The sequence below is a fragment of the Thermobia domestica genome, chromosome 8 (assembly GCF_964235325.1).
Source record: "Thermobia domestica chromosome 8, izTheDome1.hap1.1, whole genome shotgun sequence".
Lineage (NCBI taxonomy): Eukaryota > Metazoa > Arthropoda > Insecta > Zygentoma > Lepismatidae > Thermobia > Thermobia domestica.
The window spans coordinates 97,902,016-97,922,361 of record NC_137461.1 but is presented as its reverse complement, the minus strand read 5'-3'; the positions used below and the strand labels follow the sequence as shown (position 1 = coordinate 97,922,361).

At 35.0% G+C, this 20,346-nt stretch overlaps 2 protein-coding genes across 3 annotated transcripts in view; one reads left to right on the top strand and one right to left on the bottom strand.

Moving 5' to 3' along the window:
• The window catches only part of LOC145693098 (TWiK family of potassium channels protein 18-like), a 1,093,215-nt gene that overhangs the window by 604,451 nt on the left and 468,418 nt on the right, over nt 1–20,346 (top strand). The gene's annotated exons all lie outside the window — the stretch shown is intronic.
• On the bottom strand, nt 46–2,774 carry LOC145692232 (52 kDa repressor of the inhibitor of the protein kinase-like). The gene is made up of 3 exons (XM_081767528.1): nt 2,627–2,774; nt 1,270–1,542; nt 46–977 (listed from the first exon to the last, which is right to left on the bottom strand). Exons 1-3 carry the CDS (start codon nt 2,772–2,774, stop codon nt 46–48), a joined length of 1,353 nt encoding a protein of 450 aa, XP_081623654.1.

Here is a 20,346-nt window from a genome sequence, read left to right as displayed (position 1 = left end):
CCACAGGGGAAAACAGGGAAGATATTTCGGCAAGGGTCAGAAGTCCTATGATAAATTTTGGGGTTCCATGGAATTCAAAACGTTGAATGCCTTTGATCCTGAAGTGTCGTTCCATGAAGAAATCACTAAAAGCGCATTGTGTACGTCTTCATACATGGTAAGAAACTGTGAAACAGCGACACATCTATCGATCCAACGAGTTTCAGATAAAGTGTTTAGTTTTTGCTGACATTCTTTTTTCAGGACATAACTACGTTTAGCAGACTGATGGAAGAAAGCTACAATTTCTTTCACTACTCCCACAGAATTTCTTACTGTATCCACTTTGTATGCAGCACTAAGAGTCAAATTAAAACTGTGATTGAAGCACGGACAATGAATAGCATTTTCGAACACTCTTTTTCGAAGAATTGACACAGCACCACGCAAATTGGAAACCATAGTGGAGCAGTTATCAGTAGCAATACCGACACAATTCACTGGATCCAAATCAAGATTCGTAGTAACGAAAGACGCAACAACCTCTGCTATTTTTTCTCCAGAAAGTTTCGGTTCAACTTGAGTCTCGCAGTCGCCGTATGCGCATTCATGAGCATCCAGAAACGCTACAAATGACTCAAAAACTTTTTCATCATACACATATCTCAGCGAGATGCTGAGTTGAGCGATCTGACTTACATCTGTCATCTCATCAAATATTATCGCATATAACTTGCTCTTACGCACTCTGAGCACAATTTCTTTTTGAATTAAGGATCCACAAGCACGAATCAAATCATTCTGACTAGTTTTGCTTATATAAGTTGCATTACTTGCTGCGGACTGAAGTTGCTCTTTTAATTCACTATCGCCTATTTCTATTCGATGTCGCAGGAGTTCTCTAAAATTGCCTTCATTTACAACACTGCAGCTATCTTCAGGAGCAGTATCAAGGAAACCATTATCGCGGTGGCCTCTAAGTGCAATGTTTTGACGACCTAGAAAGACCAACGAGCGAGCGATGGGTGCAAGATGAGCGCGATTTTTTTTTAACTTGAATTCTATGCTGACTGTCGACTTTGTTCGTTATGTTAGTCGCTGGATTTCGGAAAGCCCTAAGAAAATCTTTTCCAATATGAACACAGTTTTTGTGATAACGGTTGTTAGCGTGCTTGGCTATATCCCCGTCACTTCCTTTCAACTTCGCGAATGACGAAACAGCGTTTTTCACAAATTTGCCTAGCGGAGCATGGTGACCAGTTTCAGGGCCAAACAACACACAATATTTACACAGTAAACCATTCTCTTTTGCAGAATAGGCCAACCAATGAAATTCATTTAGTAGATCAAAATTTAAATAACGTTTCTCAATCTTTCCCTTCTTCAAGTGAGAACTAAATGGTCTTGGAAATGTGGCATCTGGTTTCCACGTGTTTTCCAGGAAAGAAGCTTTATCATGATCAGAAAGTCTCACTCCTATCGCATTTCCAATGTCTAGTTTCCTGAATTTGATGTCAGATGAAGAGCCTGGACTTGTTGATTGTGCGTCTGAGTGGACATATGCTGTAAGGAAAAGAAAATAAAACATTTGAAATTCCAGGCAGCCAAATTTAATTCTCAATATCACAAATATTCATAAAATTACTTTTAATTTTATAGACTTTTAATTTTATGGAGACTGGAGCCCATTTAATAGTTATCAAGGTAGGGGGCTGAAAATATTCCTGGCTCTGTTGTACGAAATATTAGCAATTAGCAATGGTAAGATGCATATTTATAATAATAATAATAATAGAAGTACCACACAGTACCACACATTAATAAAGAAGTACCACACAATCCAAACAGATAATTTTATATTAATCGATTTATAAATAGTTCGAATGTCGAGAGGTAGCTTTAAACCACTGAAGTGTTGGAGCAGTATGATTGTGAACAGAATACTTTTGCAGATGCATTACGGGTGTCTTAACTGAAAATATTGAATTTTTCGAAGGAGTGTTTTTAAATTTCTTCTTTCTTTTTGAAAAGACTACTGCAAAAGTATTAAGAATTTGTAAGTAAATTGTTTATTGTGGTTGCAATATTTTTCTCTTTGTGCTTTATTCATCCATCTTTAAAGATGTTTTCTATTGAAACGAAAATTAAACTGTCAAAAAGAAAAAAGAAAGAAAAGAAAATGATTTTTTAGATGTAAAATTCAATGAAGACATACTGTCTTTAAGATCTCCGCAAACAATAAATAAGAAAGATTGTTCCTTTTGTCTCGCACTTTTGTATGGTGATATCTCTAATAAATGACTAATAAAATTCAGCTATTACATAAATCATTTCAGGAAGGTTCTATCATTACTATTACATACCAGTATCATGTGCCCTTCACTTTTCTTTGCTGTCTTAAAATACATGAGTTATGTATTGAATTACAGACTATATATTAACTGACAAATGTAGTACTTTTTAAACAGTGGCATATTTAAGATTTTGTTTCGGGGATGGCCATGCACAATACGAGAATAGGCACTTCAATTTTTCTTTTGGGATAACCGACGAATTTTAATGAATTTCAGGGGGCTTGAGCCCGATAGCTCCCTCCCTAAATACGACACTCCACTGTTTTTAAAGTAAAAATAGAGCAAAAAATTACCTGAAATGCTCGGCTGTGGTTCATCAGAGCCATTTTGTACTTCTGAATTTTGTTCTTCCGCATCCACTGGAACTCTGACTGACTCAGATTTAGGTTTTTTCTCTGTCGATAACCATGCATCCAGTAGTGTTCGTTTTTTAGAGGCCATTCCGCATAGATTTGACACGTTCGAAAGTTGACTGAACACTGACATTTATGTTTGACTGGGTTGCTTTTTTTCTTCTTCATTGTTTTGTACTCTGGAAAAATTGCTGCCAATTTTTAATGTATATTTATCGGCTTCGGCATCATTGGTGGAAGTTACCTGAATCCCTAATTTTAAAATAATAATAATAAAAGAAACAGAACATAAAAGAAAATGTTTTCAACTGTATATTGTCGCTCGGCTACTTCAGTGGTAAGGTTTACAGTAGGCACGCTTTGATGTTAATACAAACAAACAGAAAGCTTATATTACTATTGTCCCTTCAACCCTTAAGTAATTCGCACCTTTGCCGCACCTTTCTTCTTTTCTCTCTTCGTCTCTTCTTTCACTTGCATTGTACCGCTATCTATGAAACACAACTCTAAATAGAATACACAATATTAATCAACCTGCTTTAGCAACCGTAATTTTCTTTCTTGAAGGTCAAAGACAGTTTCAAAGTTCCGCCCCCTCCTTCTAATCTCGGTCCTTAACACTGTTTCGACAACTTCCATATGAAGAAAACCATTAGGTCTATTTGCTTTTTGCACCTACCAAACTGGAATTTCTAAAACAGGAATATTGACAAACATATGTGAACAAAAAGGGTTTATAGTCTATTGTCTGCAAATTGTTAACAAGAATCAAAGGTTGGTCTTGAAAACAGACGGAGGACGCAAAATATCCCGTCTTGTAAAATAAGAACAGAAATAACCACCTACGATTTCGAATGTGGACTTTTTTTTTTTTTTTTTTATCAAGAACGCCAAGGTAAGTTCTTGCTATTTATTGCTTTCTTTGACTTCTGCAACGAAAAACAAAGAAAAAAGTAAGGCCTACCGATTTTACATTTATAATAAAAAGATGAAAATTCTTAGGATAGGTTTTATTTTTAAAATAAAAAATATCTTATTCTGGGGGGGGCGATTGCCCCGATCGCCCTCCTGGATCCGCCCCTGTATGGAGTTTTTTTTTTTTTTTTTTTTTTTTAGCTTGTTACTTAAGATGTTCAGCAAATAACTTCAATAACTTTTGAAACTGTTTGTCTTAACTTGGGCCAGGGGCGGATTTAGGCTGAATGTTTCGAAGTTAAATCAAGGTAAGAGTGTATTGCAAAAAAAAAAAAAAAAATAAAATAAAATAAAAATAAAAATAAAAATAAAATAAAATAAATAAATAAAAAAAAAGTAAAGCAGCTTTAGTAAAGGAGAAGTAGCTATTGTCTGCAATTTCTAGAACAGAAATGGACACCTGCGATTCCAAAGGTGGACATTTTTTTTTAGCAGGAACACCAATGTAAGTAATTTCTTGCAATTTATTGCTTTATTTGACTTCTGCAACGTAAAACACAAAAAGTAAGGCCTACCTATTTTAGGTTTTATTTTACATTTATAATACAAAGGTGAAAATTTTTAGGTTTTATTTTTAAAATAAAAAAAATATCCCATTCTGGGGGAGGGGCAATCGCCCCGCCCCATGTATCTGCCCCTGACTTGAGAATATGCGTGAAGTGGTTTATTACGAACAGGACAAAAAGAACTATGATAGATTGATTACAAGTAATCTGGTTAGAAACACTGCTGCTTGCATTTTAGTTTCAAAACCGGCCGCCCGCACTCGTTCGCTGGTCAGGTAATATAAGAAATATTAGTGTTTATTTTGCTGGTTACAATAAAGGAAAAAAGCAAGGCAGATAGAATGTTAAGGAAAAAAGAAAAAAATGCCAAAACAGATATTACATTACAATATTGATTTTGTGTACACGGATAAGTTAATAATATAGTTCAACCATATAGTTTTGCGTGAATTATTTTGCATATAATACAATTTAGACAATAATTTCGTATAATCAAGCATTAAATTCTATCTACTCTAATATGATTATTTAAACAAGTCAATTTAGTTTTCAGCGAAGTTTTTATATTCGTAGTTGCTTTGTTGATAATATAACATAAAGTACTTTTTTTTTTTTTTTTTTTTTTACATGATAGCACAGAGGACAAAATCTAATGTATCGAATTTGGCCATTTTATGAACTCTTAATGCAAATTTAATAGTAATGTGAATACTTTTAACTTCTCTTAGCATTCACACAACTCATAACGTAAGAAATACAAAAAAAAAAAAAAAAAAACTAAGTATGAAATCATATATCATATAATAATGAAATTCGAAGATTTACTTCGTGGAACTTATCGTTCATCGAACAACCAATAAAACAGAAAAAAATCCTAAAGTTTTCAGTTTTTGAAACAGGTGCTTAAAGAAATAATACAATGTTTATATTTATACCATGGCACCCCTACACTGAGAAAAATCTGTTCTCCGGACAGCGGTATATTGTACAAATATACGGAATCCTCTTGCTTACTACAGAAATCAGTACGAAGCATACGCTATCCGTATACTACATGCGCACATCATGCCGTTGCAGGATATCTGACATTTAACAGTCTTCCTTATATTACATACATATATGTATGTTACCTTCGTCAGCTATATGTTATATACGTTCATTTGTATGTGAGATCCTGACAGCCTATATTGTTTCATACGGAAAGTACATACAAATGGAACACTTACACAGAAAGTATTATCAAACATGCGTTTTCAGTTATACGTTTTCTGTACGTTAAGTCCAAAACCTACAGGATTCACAAATGTAACATACGATTTTACGAACGCCACATACAATTTTTTTCTCAGTGTGCATGGAAACACACGAATACATATCTACGTTGTATCACACCAAGCACACACACACACACACAAGCGAAATAAATGGTCATTCGTAGTTATGTATCCATCCTGCATTTGTTCCCACCATTGAATGTCAGTACTGTGGATATGAGAAAATTACGACTTCGGATATAAAATGTTCTGACTATAGAAAAAACAAGCATTCTTGGTGTAGTTTTTGATATATGAGTTATCGTATCATATTGTGCTCAACTTAAAGATATGCGAAAGCTGAATCTTGCATGATAAACAAAGGATATAATGAAAAACTGAATCAAATAATGGACTTTGGGATGCTAATGCAGACGAGAGGGAAGTAGCAGAGGTTTTTTTATTTAAAAAAAAGTGTTAAATTACTTTAAGAAATCTCCCTACCTTGCCATTGTGAGCGATTGAAAACACTGACACTAGATAATGTAAAGAACCAGGCCCGTAGCCCCCCCACGAAAATGTAGGGGGCCCGATAGAAGTTAGGGGGCGACCCAATCATATTATAGTTCTTTGCAAGCCTATCGTGAAAATTTTGCGGGGCCCGGCCCACCCTATCCCCCCGTGGATACGGGCCTATAAAGAACCGGCAATGTGTGGCGATGAAACTGTCATCATCTTACTGTTTAGATGAAACATGCATTAAAAAAAAAAAAACTTTCATTTTGTTGTTTCTCCATTAACTTTCATGAAATCCTTCTTTCATGGAGTTGCCATCTGTCTTCGATTTTATTATGATTATTCACTTCCGTATTTATTCCTCTTATTATCAATTGGTTTCCAAGATTTAGTGGACATTTTTTAAATATTTTATTATAAGTTATCATTGTTAATATTTTTTCCCTCTTTAACTATGGAAGCTAACGACTTTAAATGTTTAATCCATGTTTGTCATACAATAAGTTATGGTGTACTATTTTTTGTCTGGCTCGGCGACAGTGTTGTCACATCCAATTCCTACAAATTTTCGAAAAAGGGAAAAAATTTTCCAGACTAACTCGGAAATTTCTTTTTATACTTCCCTATCATGTGCATTAGAATATTATGTTACACATCACTCGAAAGATTACTTTTTTACCTCTTCAGGGTGCTATAGCGCTTCTCAGAAAGACAATTACATGCCGAGTTAAAAAAAAAGTTTTCTGCAGGAAAGTGTCCAAAATGGTTAACAACCTGTGACTCGTAAACCGTTGAAAGTCGGACCTATGTTCATTTGAACTTTTTTGCTTAGAGTTACCCTTACTATAAAAGTAAGCACCCAAAGTATTTCCACGAATTAGGAAATACGTGATTTATTTCAGGTGTGGTGTGGGATCTAGCTATACATATGTTAACTATGTGTAACACATGCGTAAAATCTTGATAATATTTATTCTTTTCTTTCTTTTAGGTAAGTTTCCTGTCCTGACGATAAGTAGCAACTTTATGCAGCAGAAGCACAATGTTTGTGCACGTCCCTGGATAATTATATGTAAGTTTATATTTACACAAATGCATAAATTAATCCCAATTAATCACGTTCAACAATATACAATATAGTGACGAGCAAATTCGATATTTTAATCTTGGAGCATCCGTCTTTGTTTTGCAAAAACTGCAATACCAGACCAGAACAAGGCCAAATGTTCAAGTGACAAAGCCATGATCAAGACCAAGTTTGGAATCTTAAGAAAAAAGGCAAGTCATAGAGGTTTGGTGCTTTTGAGTGTTTGTCTTAAGTCAGTTAAAAAATAAAGTAAAACATCTTATCTGTTAGTCTCAAAATGAATTTAACCCTTGTATGCATATGCAGGGCCTCTCAGGCCCTGTGGGATTTTATTTTCAATGTTATTGCATATCTGTTCAATCAATAAGTCTTGTTGTTTGTGTATTCTTTTAACATTCTTTCATTCATTTATGAGTGGGCTTAGAATAATTTTTTCATTATCTGTAAATTAGTAATATTAGATTTAATTTAATAACCCCTTAAATGCATATGCAGGGCCTGAGAGGCCCTAATGAAATAATAATGGTGTACGAATTATTCAACACATTTTATAAATAAAATTAGTTCTAAATAAACATGTTATTTAGATTTATTACTTCTTTTTAATATTATTGTGCTTATCTGCAATTATTTTATTTTGTAAATAACAAATTTTGCTTATCTGCAATATATATTATATTATATTTTATTTATTTTATTTATTTATAGTTACTTATTTTATGCCAAGTAGATGGCGCTGCAATGCATATGCAAGCTGATATCAATCGTTTGTATATAAGATTTTGTATAAAATCTATAATCCATTTATTTAGTTTTTGTGCTAACTTATTACATTTGTCCGAATAATTACAGCAACAGAATTGTTGCAATAATGTTCTAATATTCTGTATATATATATATATATATATATATATATATATATATATATATATATATATATATATATATATATATATATATATATATATATATATATATATTCCACTGTTACTTTTCTTTGTGAGTAGGTGCAATCTGCAATGCCCGGTTACATTGGTGAGCAATTTAGGTTAGTTCTCAGTTTCAGCGCAAAATAGCATCTACGTCTAGTGGGAGATCAATTGCGAAGAGAGTGTGTAGAGTGTGCGAAGATGATTTTGTCCATGTTGTAAATGAGTTCCTTGATGATAGTGTACTGTTGAACCGTAGCAGTGAGGAACCTGAGGATGAAGAATCCAATAATACACTTCATCAAGGAAGTCTAACTGATGGATATTTCTATACATCATCACGCTCTGAAAGCACAAATGAGAATGAAGCTACTCATGATTCATCTATTAGTGATTCCTATACATTTTTTAGTCCTAACGACACATTAAAAAAAAATAATTTCCCGCATCACGGGCTCCAGCACATAATATAATGAAGTTTTCTCCAGGCGTTTCACAGAGAGCGAAAACAATATGTCCAAAGGATGCGTTTGACTGTTACATTTCAAAGGAAATCATAAATTATATTTTACACTATAGAAAACTCGAAGGGTAGCCATATTGGAACGAAAAGAGTGGAAAAATGATAGTCTGGATGAAATTAATACTTTTCTTGGCATTTTGTTACTAGCAAGCGTAAAAGGAAGCTGAGTTGTGCCAATCAGGGAACTGTTCCTCTCTATCAAGTCAAATCAACGTTGAAAGCCACTATGTCTGTCAATAAGTCTGAAGACTAGCAACAATTACTGCTATGAAGATAACCGGAACTGAAAAGGTATCAGCAGGTGAAAACACGGCAAAAAGAACATGATATGAATTTTGCCTATACAGTATTAACAGAAAGAGATCATTGGCATGCTGCAAGTTTGGCAAAGCACTTGCAAAGAACACAGTAAAATGATTTGCAATTTATGCGTATTGTAGATAAATGTTTTTCTCAAACCTGCTAAACAGTGATGTCGTATGCATACAAGAATATCAGTAATTGCATAAATATTGCTCTATGTATAATTATAGTGCCATTTCACACAAGTGTGTTCAGAATTTTAAAATAAAGTACAAAATTATGAAGTATACGAGGAAGCTAAAAAAGTATATTTGAAGAAAATATTTTATTATAGTGTGTTTTTATGTTTTTTGTTCTAATTGTAATAAATATAAAATAATTTAAACTTTGTTTTGAAACTTATATACTTATGACAATGCCCATTGTTGGTCTATTGTGTAATAAATTAAGACCTGATAGTGCTACAAGTAGTAATTTGCATCAAATTCCAAATAAAATTATATAAACCATTTAAATACCATACAGGGCCTCGGAGGCCCTGCATATGCATTAGCGTATATTTTCTGAACCATGCGGACAAGGGTTAAAAAAAAAAAAACTTTCGTTTGCAGTTGGAGTGAACCAAATTAAGGTAATGGTGGATACACTGACCTCCACCAAAAGGCTTAGCTTTGGTATCCATTTGGATGGTTATATCATGTCAATTTCTTTAAGAAACATTCAACTACTTGTAGAATAGATCTATGTAGGCGAGTTCCTCCTCGTAACTAGGTGACAATCGCAAGTGGTCCCTGATTCGACTCACAATGATACTAAATTTTGACTGTAGGTAGTGAATTGGATCCCAAATTAAAAGAATTGATCCCGCCTTATGAAGCATTGAAAAAGAACTTGATAAACTTCAATCAATAAATCTAAGTACTATATAAGCGAAGGTGGTTCTTGAGGAAGATCATATCAGTAATAATAATAATAATAATAATAATAATAATAATAATAATAATAATAATAATAATAATAATAATAATAATAATAATTTCTAAAGCTAATGGGAGAAATCTTACCTATTATTTTCTAGAACATTTTAAATGTTTCCCACGTGACAACTAAAATATCGTGCTATTTATAACGAACCGTTTATGGCGTATAATGCCATCTATGGAAGAAATTTTGTATCAGCTTCAATTCTGTAGCTGCGTCATTTCGTTGGTTCCAGCCAGTTAAAATCAGTCACTGCATTTTGAGCTCGTATACTGTACGAAAATGCTGAGTCCGCACGGCTGTTGTTGCCAAGGCCATAGTCCTAACTCTGGGCTGTAGGGTGGATGTTGAATCTTAAAGCCACAGTCTTTCACTGCCACAACAGGCGTGTAGATTGGAGCATTGCGTTTAGTGGTATGCGAGCTGAATACATAGCGATTCATTCAAATGAATACTTCCAACGAACTAACACAGTTAAATAATTGAAACTGATTTATTGTTTGTTCCATAGATGTCACTTATATGCCATGAATGACTTATTACAAGTGGTGTGATAGCTATTTAAGTGTCAGGGAGGAAACGTTTGGAGATATCTTCGTACTAAATCTTCCTAAACGTGCATCAATTTCTGAAGTCGCATGAAACTTTTTTTTCGTAGCTTGTAGCTATATATATATATATATATATATATATATATATATATATATATATATATATATATATATATAAACAAGATTTTACCGATGGGACTTCCCTAAAGAGCAGCAACTGAATGTAAGCTAAATGTAAATGTGTCAAGAAGTAGCCATGGAATTGAACTAAACTGAATTGCAAAGTTGCTCTCCCGTAAGTCTTTTTTATAATACCCAGGTACATTGTTTGAAAGAACACAAGAATGCACTCTTAAAATTTAGGAATAAGTCTTGCACTGTAGTTCATTGATAACTATAGCACGGCCAACAAGAGATGGTCTCTGACGTTTCTTACCACATGTGGTGGGACATTGCAGCCCCTACTTTGATACCAGTGTTACCAACCACGATCACTCTGTCTTATACCATTAATTAAATTGCCACTACAGTTGCACCGAAAAAAACCGTGACACGCGAGTAGTGGCAATGTCATTGCGAGCTGTCAGAGACGTTCTCTTACTGGACGCACTATAACAAGTTTACTTGATAGTGAATTATCGTCGATTGTTTTAACACCACTAAAGGGAAAACTGGAAAGTCAAATAGTTTTAACTGTGTAAACAAGAATAGAATTAATGCTAACTCTTAAAAATATATATAAAGATCATAGAAAGGATTAGAGGGTTTCACAACAAAAATTTTTAAAATAATAAATACTGTTCGTCACAGTTATATATTTACGAACATAACGTAAGTTCTTTTTCACATTTAATTGTGTAGTACTTAGCGGCATCTAGAATTCATCTCTTTTAAAATTGCAAGTTTTCAGAGGGAAGTTTAAAGTCAATTTCGGAACGGGTGCTCCTACCCTATTACCTGAGATCCACAGTGGCGTATTTAGGATTTTGTTTCAGGGAGGGCTATGCACAACTCATGAATAAGCTCTTATATTTTTCCTTTTGGGTACCGACAAATTTTAATGGCATTTATTCCGAAGTTGGGCGTCCACTTTCGCCACGTTTTTTCGCTGTTATCTCCTTTGCACACTTTCTGCAACTTGTTATTAGGTTCATTAATCCGTGCTCTTCACAAACTTTTAAAAGATTTTGCTCGTTATCAACGTATTACTTCACAAATGTTAAAACTGTCAGTTCATTCTCCTTGTACATCTGCCATGTTGATAACATAAATGCTCGTTTCTTTCCCACAATGCAACTGTTCGGTTACCTTGCGCCAAGTAGTTCCCTCCGCTCGCCGTATAGTCCCATGTTTATAGCCGCTTATATATAACAAATAAACAGATTTTTCGAGGCTCTTATATATTATCAAGCAGACAAACGAACAAATTATCCATATCTTTCCTATAAATTTTAAAAAAAATTGCTGGAAACGGACGCCCAACTTTGGAACTTAATCCATTTTAATAAAGATGTGCATATAACAAATATATTTCGGGGGGGGGGGGGTTGCTTGAACCCGATAGCCACCCCCGTAAATACGCCACTGCTGAGGTCTATGATCCGTATGTTATTATCTTCGGAATGAATTAGGAGTTTGGATGATACTACATACATTTGCCTCTTGGATATAAAAATCCGGGAGAAAGTTTTAACATTTTGAGGAAATTTTCAATAAAGTTTAAAATCAGCTGTTTATAAAAGCTTCGCTATTCCAACGATATAAGTTGTTGCAGTATTCTCTATTAGAGCCTTGGGCAGAGAGGTACGGTGGTGGTGGGTCCTGGAGGTCCGGAACCGCATTTCCCCGAAATCGCGACTTTTCCGTAAATTTAGTCTAACCTTAGTTGTCATTTTACAAATTTTTGTTATGATTTATTCTCATATTGGATTTATTTATTGAGATGATTTATTGAATTTGGACTTCCTCGAAAAGCTTTGGACCTCCCGAAATAAATTTCTTCGTACGTCCCTGACTTTGGTGAATATCCATAAAAGAATATTAATGGGAGTGTAATACTAAAACGGAAAGTAGTAGTATTTAAAATTTAAAAAAAAAATAGATAATTTCTGAAACCATTAATTAACCACCATCATGACACGAACGTTTTAAGAAGAATCAATTATAATTTCTACGGTGTCTTTCCTTTGATAGTATTTATGGTCATTTTAGTAACTGTATAATAATTTTACAGGCTTATTAACATCATAAGGTTATTAGGATAAAATCTTTTTAATCCGCTCTTTTGGGTAATTATTACCGGAATATTATATTTCCTCGTTACTTTGCTACACGTAGCCGAGCCTTTTTCATTGAAGTGGAAAATAATGCGAGAGTGGCGCCTGCTCTATCATTAGGCTATTGTTGGTGTCAACTTACCCATAGGGACCAAATTACCCTGCTTTTCCCTACTATATAACCGTTTTTTTTTTTTTTTTGTTCCCACTTTTGCACCTCTCTTCTTCTTGTCACATATTTTCTCCGCTACGTATATAACAGCAAACGAATAAAAAGAGAGAAAGGGAGAGAAGGAGGGGTGAAAATGTGAAAGACTAGAGGAGCGAATAGGAAAAATTGGTGGCAAGATGTCCACTATGGCATGAAATCGATGTCAGGTCAGCCGTGAATGATTTGCCAGCATCACTCTCGACCAAAACAAGTTCTCTCGGTGTGTTGAGAGATGAAGAGAGGAATGAGGGTGAAAATATGAAAGAAGGAAGATGAAAAATCGACTTTTTGCATCGTTTTCTTTTTATCTTTACCTTCTGTGCTGTATTTGTGTGGTTATTCATGGTACATCATGGTGAAAAGTTAAAATATAAAGAAACAGGGGAAGATGTCTTTTTAATTCCTTTTTTTTTTAATGATACTTAATAGTGTGTTAATAGTGAGAGTTTTAATTGAATGCAAATATCTTGTAGAATTATCGATTCTTTTCAGATAAGTGTTTTTCAACCGGGCATACGCGTACCCCTAGCTGTATTCGTCAAACTGTTCACGAGAATTTGGAAAATATGTTATTAGCTATGACACAAACTTTCATTTGCTGTGTAAACAATAGATACTAATAGAATGAAAGTTTCAGTGGTGAATGCAGAAATTTGATTTATAAGAACAATTTAAAATTGTCTTTAGCCACAAATCCTGTCAATCTTCATACAGAGTTTCATATTTTAAAACATTTATTTAGAAAGGGACATGGTGTCTCATTGCGAGCCGGTGTGATTGAGTCGAACTGAACCGTTCGGCCGAGGCTTGAAAAACGAAGAGTATTAAAAGCGATTATTACTTGATATAGTAACGTTTTGTACATAGAATCTGGCTCACTTTTTGCATTTTTTTATATCCTTTATTGACTTTTATTTATTCCATGAGCTTGGAGAAGAGCCTCAAATATACTTTTTCCAAACCTGAAACTTGTTAAATATAGAACCCCGAGTTCTGCGTAACTACAAGGTGCACCTGGAAACTTCGGTAAATGGTCTCAGAAAAGAAGGGAAACCAGAGTTAGAAACAAAATATCTTTACTGCCCTTTAAAGTAATCACGATTATCTACAGCACACTTCTGACATCGGTTGTAAAGCTTCAGCTTGTAAGGTTGTCAGCAGGCCCGCAGCCAGCCCAAAAATGCAGGGTAGCTTGGTAGAAGTTACGGGGTGCGATCCAACCATATTATAATTGATTTGCAAACCTACCGTGAAAATGTTGGAGGGGGCCAGTGAAAATTTTGGGGGCCTAGATCCCCGGTCCTGGTTGTCAGCAAATGCTTCTTTAGAATCGCTTGAAGCACCGTGGTCACACGTTGTTTGACAATAGTGCTAACACTATCTTCGCTCATCTTCAACTCTTCTGGTATCATTCTTAAAGACAGACGCCCATCATTCCCAAGCATTCGTGGCACTCGTTCGATGTTGTCTGGGGATAGTGTTTGTTGATGGTCGACCCGAACGCAGTTTATCCTCGATACATTCCTCTCTGTCTCTAAAGCGTTTAAACCACTCAAACACACACTTTTTACTCATTGCCTCAACACCATACACTTGCACTAACGTTCCATGAGTCTCCGCCGCCGTTTGCCCTAATTTGAAGCAAAACTTCATGCTCACGCGTTGCTCCATGTTGCAATGATAAGAGTTCTTAAACTGACTCCGTTAGCTTGGTCGTAGGTGCAGTACTGCTTGACTTCGGTGATTTGCACAATAAAAGGGTGCTTGTTGACATGTCTTTCAATGCGTATGCCCGGTCGCCTCATCCTAACCTTTTAACATATTGAACTATTCACCAAACTTTTCAGACATACTTTGGCGTATTCACCTGTAAAATCAGTGTTGTTTCTCATTTGATGGTCCTTTTTATTTTCTAATACTGTTATTACATCATTTATGTGATCAATGATGTATCTACATTACTATGCGTCGCCAATTTCACAGGAGATTGTGCATTAACCACTTGTGAACTTGGGTCAAAATTCTCTAGTAGCATTTTCTGAAACCATCAGTAACTTCGTACTTTTAAATGATTGTCCCAATTCTCTCATCCATTGTGTGTACCGTTTCTTTATTTTGATCCAATTTAGATTACGTTTCATTCTCGTAAACATCACATTAATGCTTTCAGTATCCGGTTTGAGGCAGCAAACCAAATTTTGAACCTTTGGATAGAGTTCACAATCAATACATTTATTTTACTATATTATTAGTCCTGTGTCTCCGCTGATAGCAGGTCTATATATTCACAAGAATATTATCCTTTTTCAGCCATTTGTGTACAAAACAAATGAATTTTCTTTTAAAAGTGAAACTATCGTAGATTTCCGAATTATGCAAATTCAATACGCAAGCTTGAAGTAGTGCATCTATAACTTCTGTTTGGAATAGAGTAATAGGATCAAAGATAGAACCTGTTCCTCGGACGCTGAAATCAAATCAAAAGGTCGTTACTCGCTTTACTGTGCTTTTTTTTTTTTTTTATTCTATAGGTTCTAGCATTTTAACCTTAAGTGGTAATTATATCTATCACTTCTGGTAGCAATAAAAAGGATAAAATCAGAGATTAAACACGCTCTTAGTACTGAACCCATACCGTACCAAAACTCTACTTGTCGTTAACTATTGCTATTTTATTCCTATGCGGTTAATGTTGTAGAAATCTTTTAGTTTAATGTCCCACTCAGTGAGAAAACATCAAATTTACTGTAATGTATTACTATTACTATTTCAAATTTCCCACAGTTTTAAAAATTCTGCATCAACAACATGTTGTAGAAGAAACGAATCTAAAATACACGTACAAACCCGACTAGCTTTTCCATATACAAACAAACCATTCACATGGATGACCTTTCATGAGGGAGTTCAGTTGATTTTAACGTGCCTTTCAGCAGCGAGGATATATGAACGTACATAGGGAAAAGGTCCTGCCGGTCCGGATCTTTTTATCAAAATCCTTATTATTCTGTAAATTTAGGCTAATTTTAAAATTGATTTTACAAATTTTAATATAATTTATTCTTATAATGTATTTTACTCCCCAAACTTTGAGTCCATCTGGAAGTTATTACCTACGTACGTTCCTACCTCACATAACTTCCTGTCTCCTCTCGACCAGACTAATTGAGATACAAAGGAAAGATTTGAAAAATGACAATTGGTTAATTTAAAAAAAAATGAAACTGTTAGACTATTTACATTCCGCATTCACCTGATATTACTGAAACGAAACTGGTTTTGAATTTGTGGTTTGATTTGGTTTGACTTTCAGTTTAATTTTCCTTTCAGCAATGAGAATATATAAGACGTGAACCTACAGCTTAACATGGGATCTGAACCACATGAGCTACCCTCAGGAATCAAACCCGGACCTTCCAACGCCAAAGACGCGTATGCTAACACCGTATTTGAACTTTAATAGATAATATAATATAAATTTTCATAACTTTCAGTGCGTAATATTTGTTAGAAACAAATTACAATAAATCCCTTATAAATGTATGTGCCAGGGGACTGCTGGTGTGATCCTATGTATAATCATACTTCATTGGAGGCGAGAAACTGTGATGAGGAACGGTTATGTTATGAGGGTTAATCTTGCATGATAGTTCTGTTTAATCGCAAACTGCACTGGATTCAAGCCAAGGTCATAATTCGGAGTCCACGTTAACAGTAGTTACTGCCCCTCATAAGCTAGGTATTGTATCAGGACGTAAAAAACAAAATCTCAAATTCAAACTCTTATAAATTTGCAATCATAAATTATTATTGTTTCTACATTATAATTTGACAAATAATTTGATACTAGTTCAATGTAATTTTACAGTAATTAATTATAATTGACAATAATTCATTGTAATTTTAATTTGAAAAAAAAATCTTAACGTGTATGGTACAGTGTACGATAATATAGCAATAACTGTACAAGCAAGTCTTAACCCGTAGCTTTTGGTCGCTTTAGCATATATACAAATGTAGACAAAACTTTACATCGAAACTAGCCTGTGTAAAACATATATATAGTCCTACAAATCGTATAGAAAACAGATAATACAGGTGTTTAAGTTGTCCTTTGTAGCGGGTACCAAATCTTTGACAGACAGCCCGACATATATCCGATTGTCAACAGTTGAAAATCTGGCATGTTTATCTCTTTAGTACGCGTCCGCATACCCCTCTATCAAGATTTAACCCTCGTGCTTCTGGTAATCTAACACAGGAGGAGCAGAGAGCGAGGAGTTGAGATTTCATGAAGGGTAGGGAGAGAGAGAGAGTTTTGTTTCACATTGCATATGATAGTGAGTGATTGTTTAGGGTCATGATCCCAAGCGCTAATTCCGCGGCAAGCGATAGGGAAGGGCTTGCAAAGGGCAAAAGTTCAAACACTGCCACATCAACAATCTCGACCAGCTTATCAGGACAGTTCACAGATAAATGTGGATGCTTCTGCTACCAGCACAAAACATCGCTTTCTGTTGTGTTTTCTCTTCTCCCTGTAGTACAACAGAGAAAGAAAGATGAAATCCACTAGATTCATGAAGAAAGACGCGATCATATATTCAACAGATTGTTAAATACAGATTGTCTTCACCAACAGTTTATACTAGAATGTAAGGGTACTTCTTTGTTAGCTCGCTGTTGGTGGATATATTATCAAATGGAAGAAGAGTTGGAAATGATGATAACAGAAGAAAGAAACATAGTAAAGACTAGTCGGAAAGAAGATAGTATGATTGGACACCTGCTGCTATGTGAAACTACATTGTTTTTCATTCCAGTTACCTTTTAGAGATAAGCTGTACACTGAAACCTTGTACTTCTTCTACCATTAACCTGGGGTAAAAGTGCATCTGAAAAGGTAGGGAGACGCATGACGTCACACCGTCCCCCGTGCCTTTCTTTGCGTATTGTAATTGTTTTAGAAAATGGGGGAGGACACAGTTATTTTCAGGAAGTAAGGGGACTGCGTTCCCTCACATACCCCTCACTTTGACCCTTGCCATTAACCATAATTTAAGACCAAAACATATAGGTCTATTGATTTAAATTTTTATGGTGTCTGTTTTTCAGAGCTGTTGCTAAGACTAAAAGAGATTTTTCACGAATCCTGTCTTCAACATCATTCACCGTTTTGCTCATTTCTGAGCGTCGTGACCACATTGGCTTCGCTAGTCGCGCGTCAAGTGTACTGTTGCCATTTTTTACTATCTTGAGCTTTCCTTAAGGCACCCTCCCATCTGAAAAGGTAAGCCAGTTGTGTGTTTAGTCCTGTATTAAATGATTAATAAATACCCTATAACTTAAAAAAGACCTTTTACGTTCGTAATGCATTAAGCATGCAATATAAATGAACGGGTGCAAGTTAAAAGTACAGTAAGTCATATTATCATGTCTAACACTAATTTTCTGATAAACATAACAGTTATTTCAGTTTATCAGTAGAACTTTCACACTTATCTGTTAAAAATCTACCATCTTTCAGAATGTAGCTTTCAGCTATTTCACATCTTCTGTTAATATGTTGACTCGTCTGTACCTGTTTTTGTGTTTAAGTCATGGTTTTGACAAAATGACATACTACTATAACTTTCATCCATTAGTGCATCCACGGGAAGGGCCGTAGAAGCCACCGTCCTCCCCAAAGCCTACTTTTTACTAGGCCTATATGTAAAGGGACCGCGGTGCCTCAGTAGTATTGTGTTCACCTATGACGCATGGAGTCCTTGGTTTGATCCCAGCTCGCAACTAGTGAACTTTGTGGCGGACAAACACCGTGTAGGTGGGTTTTCTCCGGGTTCCCCATTTCTTCCCACTTTCTTCATTCCAGCATTTCATTCCTTTCACACCATCACCGTCTCCTTCAGCCTACCCGGCATTATCGTGGGACGTAAAATTTAAAGATTTCGTTTCATTTGCTAGGCCAATATGTAAAAATTATTGCATTGTTTTATTCTGATATGTAAAAACTCTGTATTTCAAGCTAACATTAATCGTCTATGAGGCTATCTCTCCATTCCAAGCTACCGTTTTAGGTCCGCTAGTACTTTCACCCATCGATATTTTACTGAACTCCTAATATTATTTACATTATCGTATTTAGGTAGTTAGAACTAACGATGGATTTTTGTGTGCATAGCATATAACACGTTGGGGAAAGATATATCTGACACGTGCTGGTGGTGTTTTCTGTATATTAAATGTATGAAAGCCAAATATAGAAAAAAAAACAGGAGAATAAAACACAGAAGGTGGAAAGAATACATGACAGTAACTAGCATACAAAAAAGCAGTTTGTTACCATTAATCGCTTACATTGATATTTATGGCTGTCTGCACTTAACATTAGCATGTTTTCAGTCTCCTTCCCTCACAACCTACCATTATTTCTCATACACACTGTACGATTCTGTGTTACATCATATAAAAATTTCCTTGTTTTTATAAAATGACGTTCTGTATACTGTGTGTATGTATATATAATGTACTACTATAGTCATGCTTTTTTGTCTTCTTTTTTGTTTGTATAGGTGTGTGTGTGTGTGTGTATTTTTTTTCCTACTGAAAGTAAACTTCCATGTTAGCGAGAAATTTTATTATCCCGGTTTCTGTTCCTCCCTCCCCCTCCCACCACTTCCACTTTCATCATCGTATGGAACGTTTCTCTCGTTTAAGTAAGAAAAGAGAGCTTGACGCATACACGACGACCATCGCTACACAGTACATAAAACCACGCGCGCGAGAGAGGGCAAGCAGTGCCTAGGTAGCTCCAAATGAAAGGAGCCTAGAAGGGGGTTTACGAAAAAAAAAAAAAATAAGAGAGAGGAAGGAGTTTTGAGCTTATATAAGTTCCCCCTCCCCCTGCCGGTCCCCCTTCCTCTTACACCAAAGCAGGTGGTCACTACATTAATTCCAGTGTTCATGTTGATTAAGCATTGTTCTGTAGCAGAATAGCATGAACCCTTAGGAGCTAAAGGAGAAATAGAGTTGTATTACGTTCATGATGAAACGCGTCTTTTATAGAGCAGAACCATTGCTATAAAGTTTACCTGCTTCAATTTATCTCTAAAGAAGTGAAAGGGAAAAAATATGGTCTGCGTTGTGTATATACTAAAAGTACACGGGCAGATAGTCAATTAACAATGAGAAGAGATACGGGGCTATCTCGTAATTTGGTTTAGTTAGTTTACACGAGAACATATTGTATATATACTATATTGTTACCTTGCATAATTGAGCCAAGCAATAGGAATGAATAAGGTAATTAAAACTTGGTTGTTATAATATTGCCATTTATTAAATAGTGAATATACATTAGCTTATGAATTATACAATCATGATTGTTCAATTACTGCATATAATGAATCATCATAACTAGATTTGAAGTTTCATTTGTTACATTTCATGGCGAAAACCTAACTAGGTCTTATTTATTATGAATAGGAATCCAATATTCAGCTTGAAATAAAACTAGTTTCTAATGTTTTAAATATTAGTTATGAAATTAGAA

What these genes read in the sequence shown, in the direction of transcription:
- LOC145692232 (XM_081767528.1), bottom strand. Translation starts at nt 2,774, where the DNA reads ATGGCCTCTAAAAAACGAACACTACTGGATGCATGGTTATCGACAGAG. An exon ending in ACCACAGCCGAGCATTTCAG is followed by an intron (nt 1,543 to 2,626) that starts GTAATTTTTTGC and finishes TTTTCCTTACAG; the next exon opens with CATATGTCCACTCAGACGCA. An exon ending in AAAAGAGAATGGTTTACTGT is followed by an intron (nt 978 to 1,269) that starts GTAAATATTGTG and finishes TGGTCTTTCTAG; the next exon opens with GTCGTCAAAACATTGCACTT.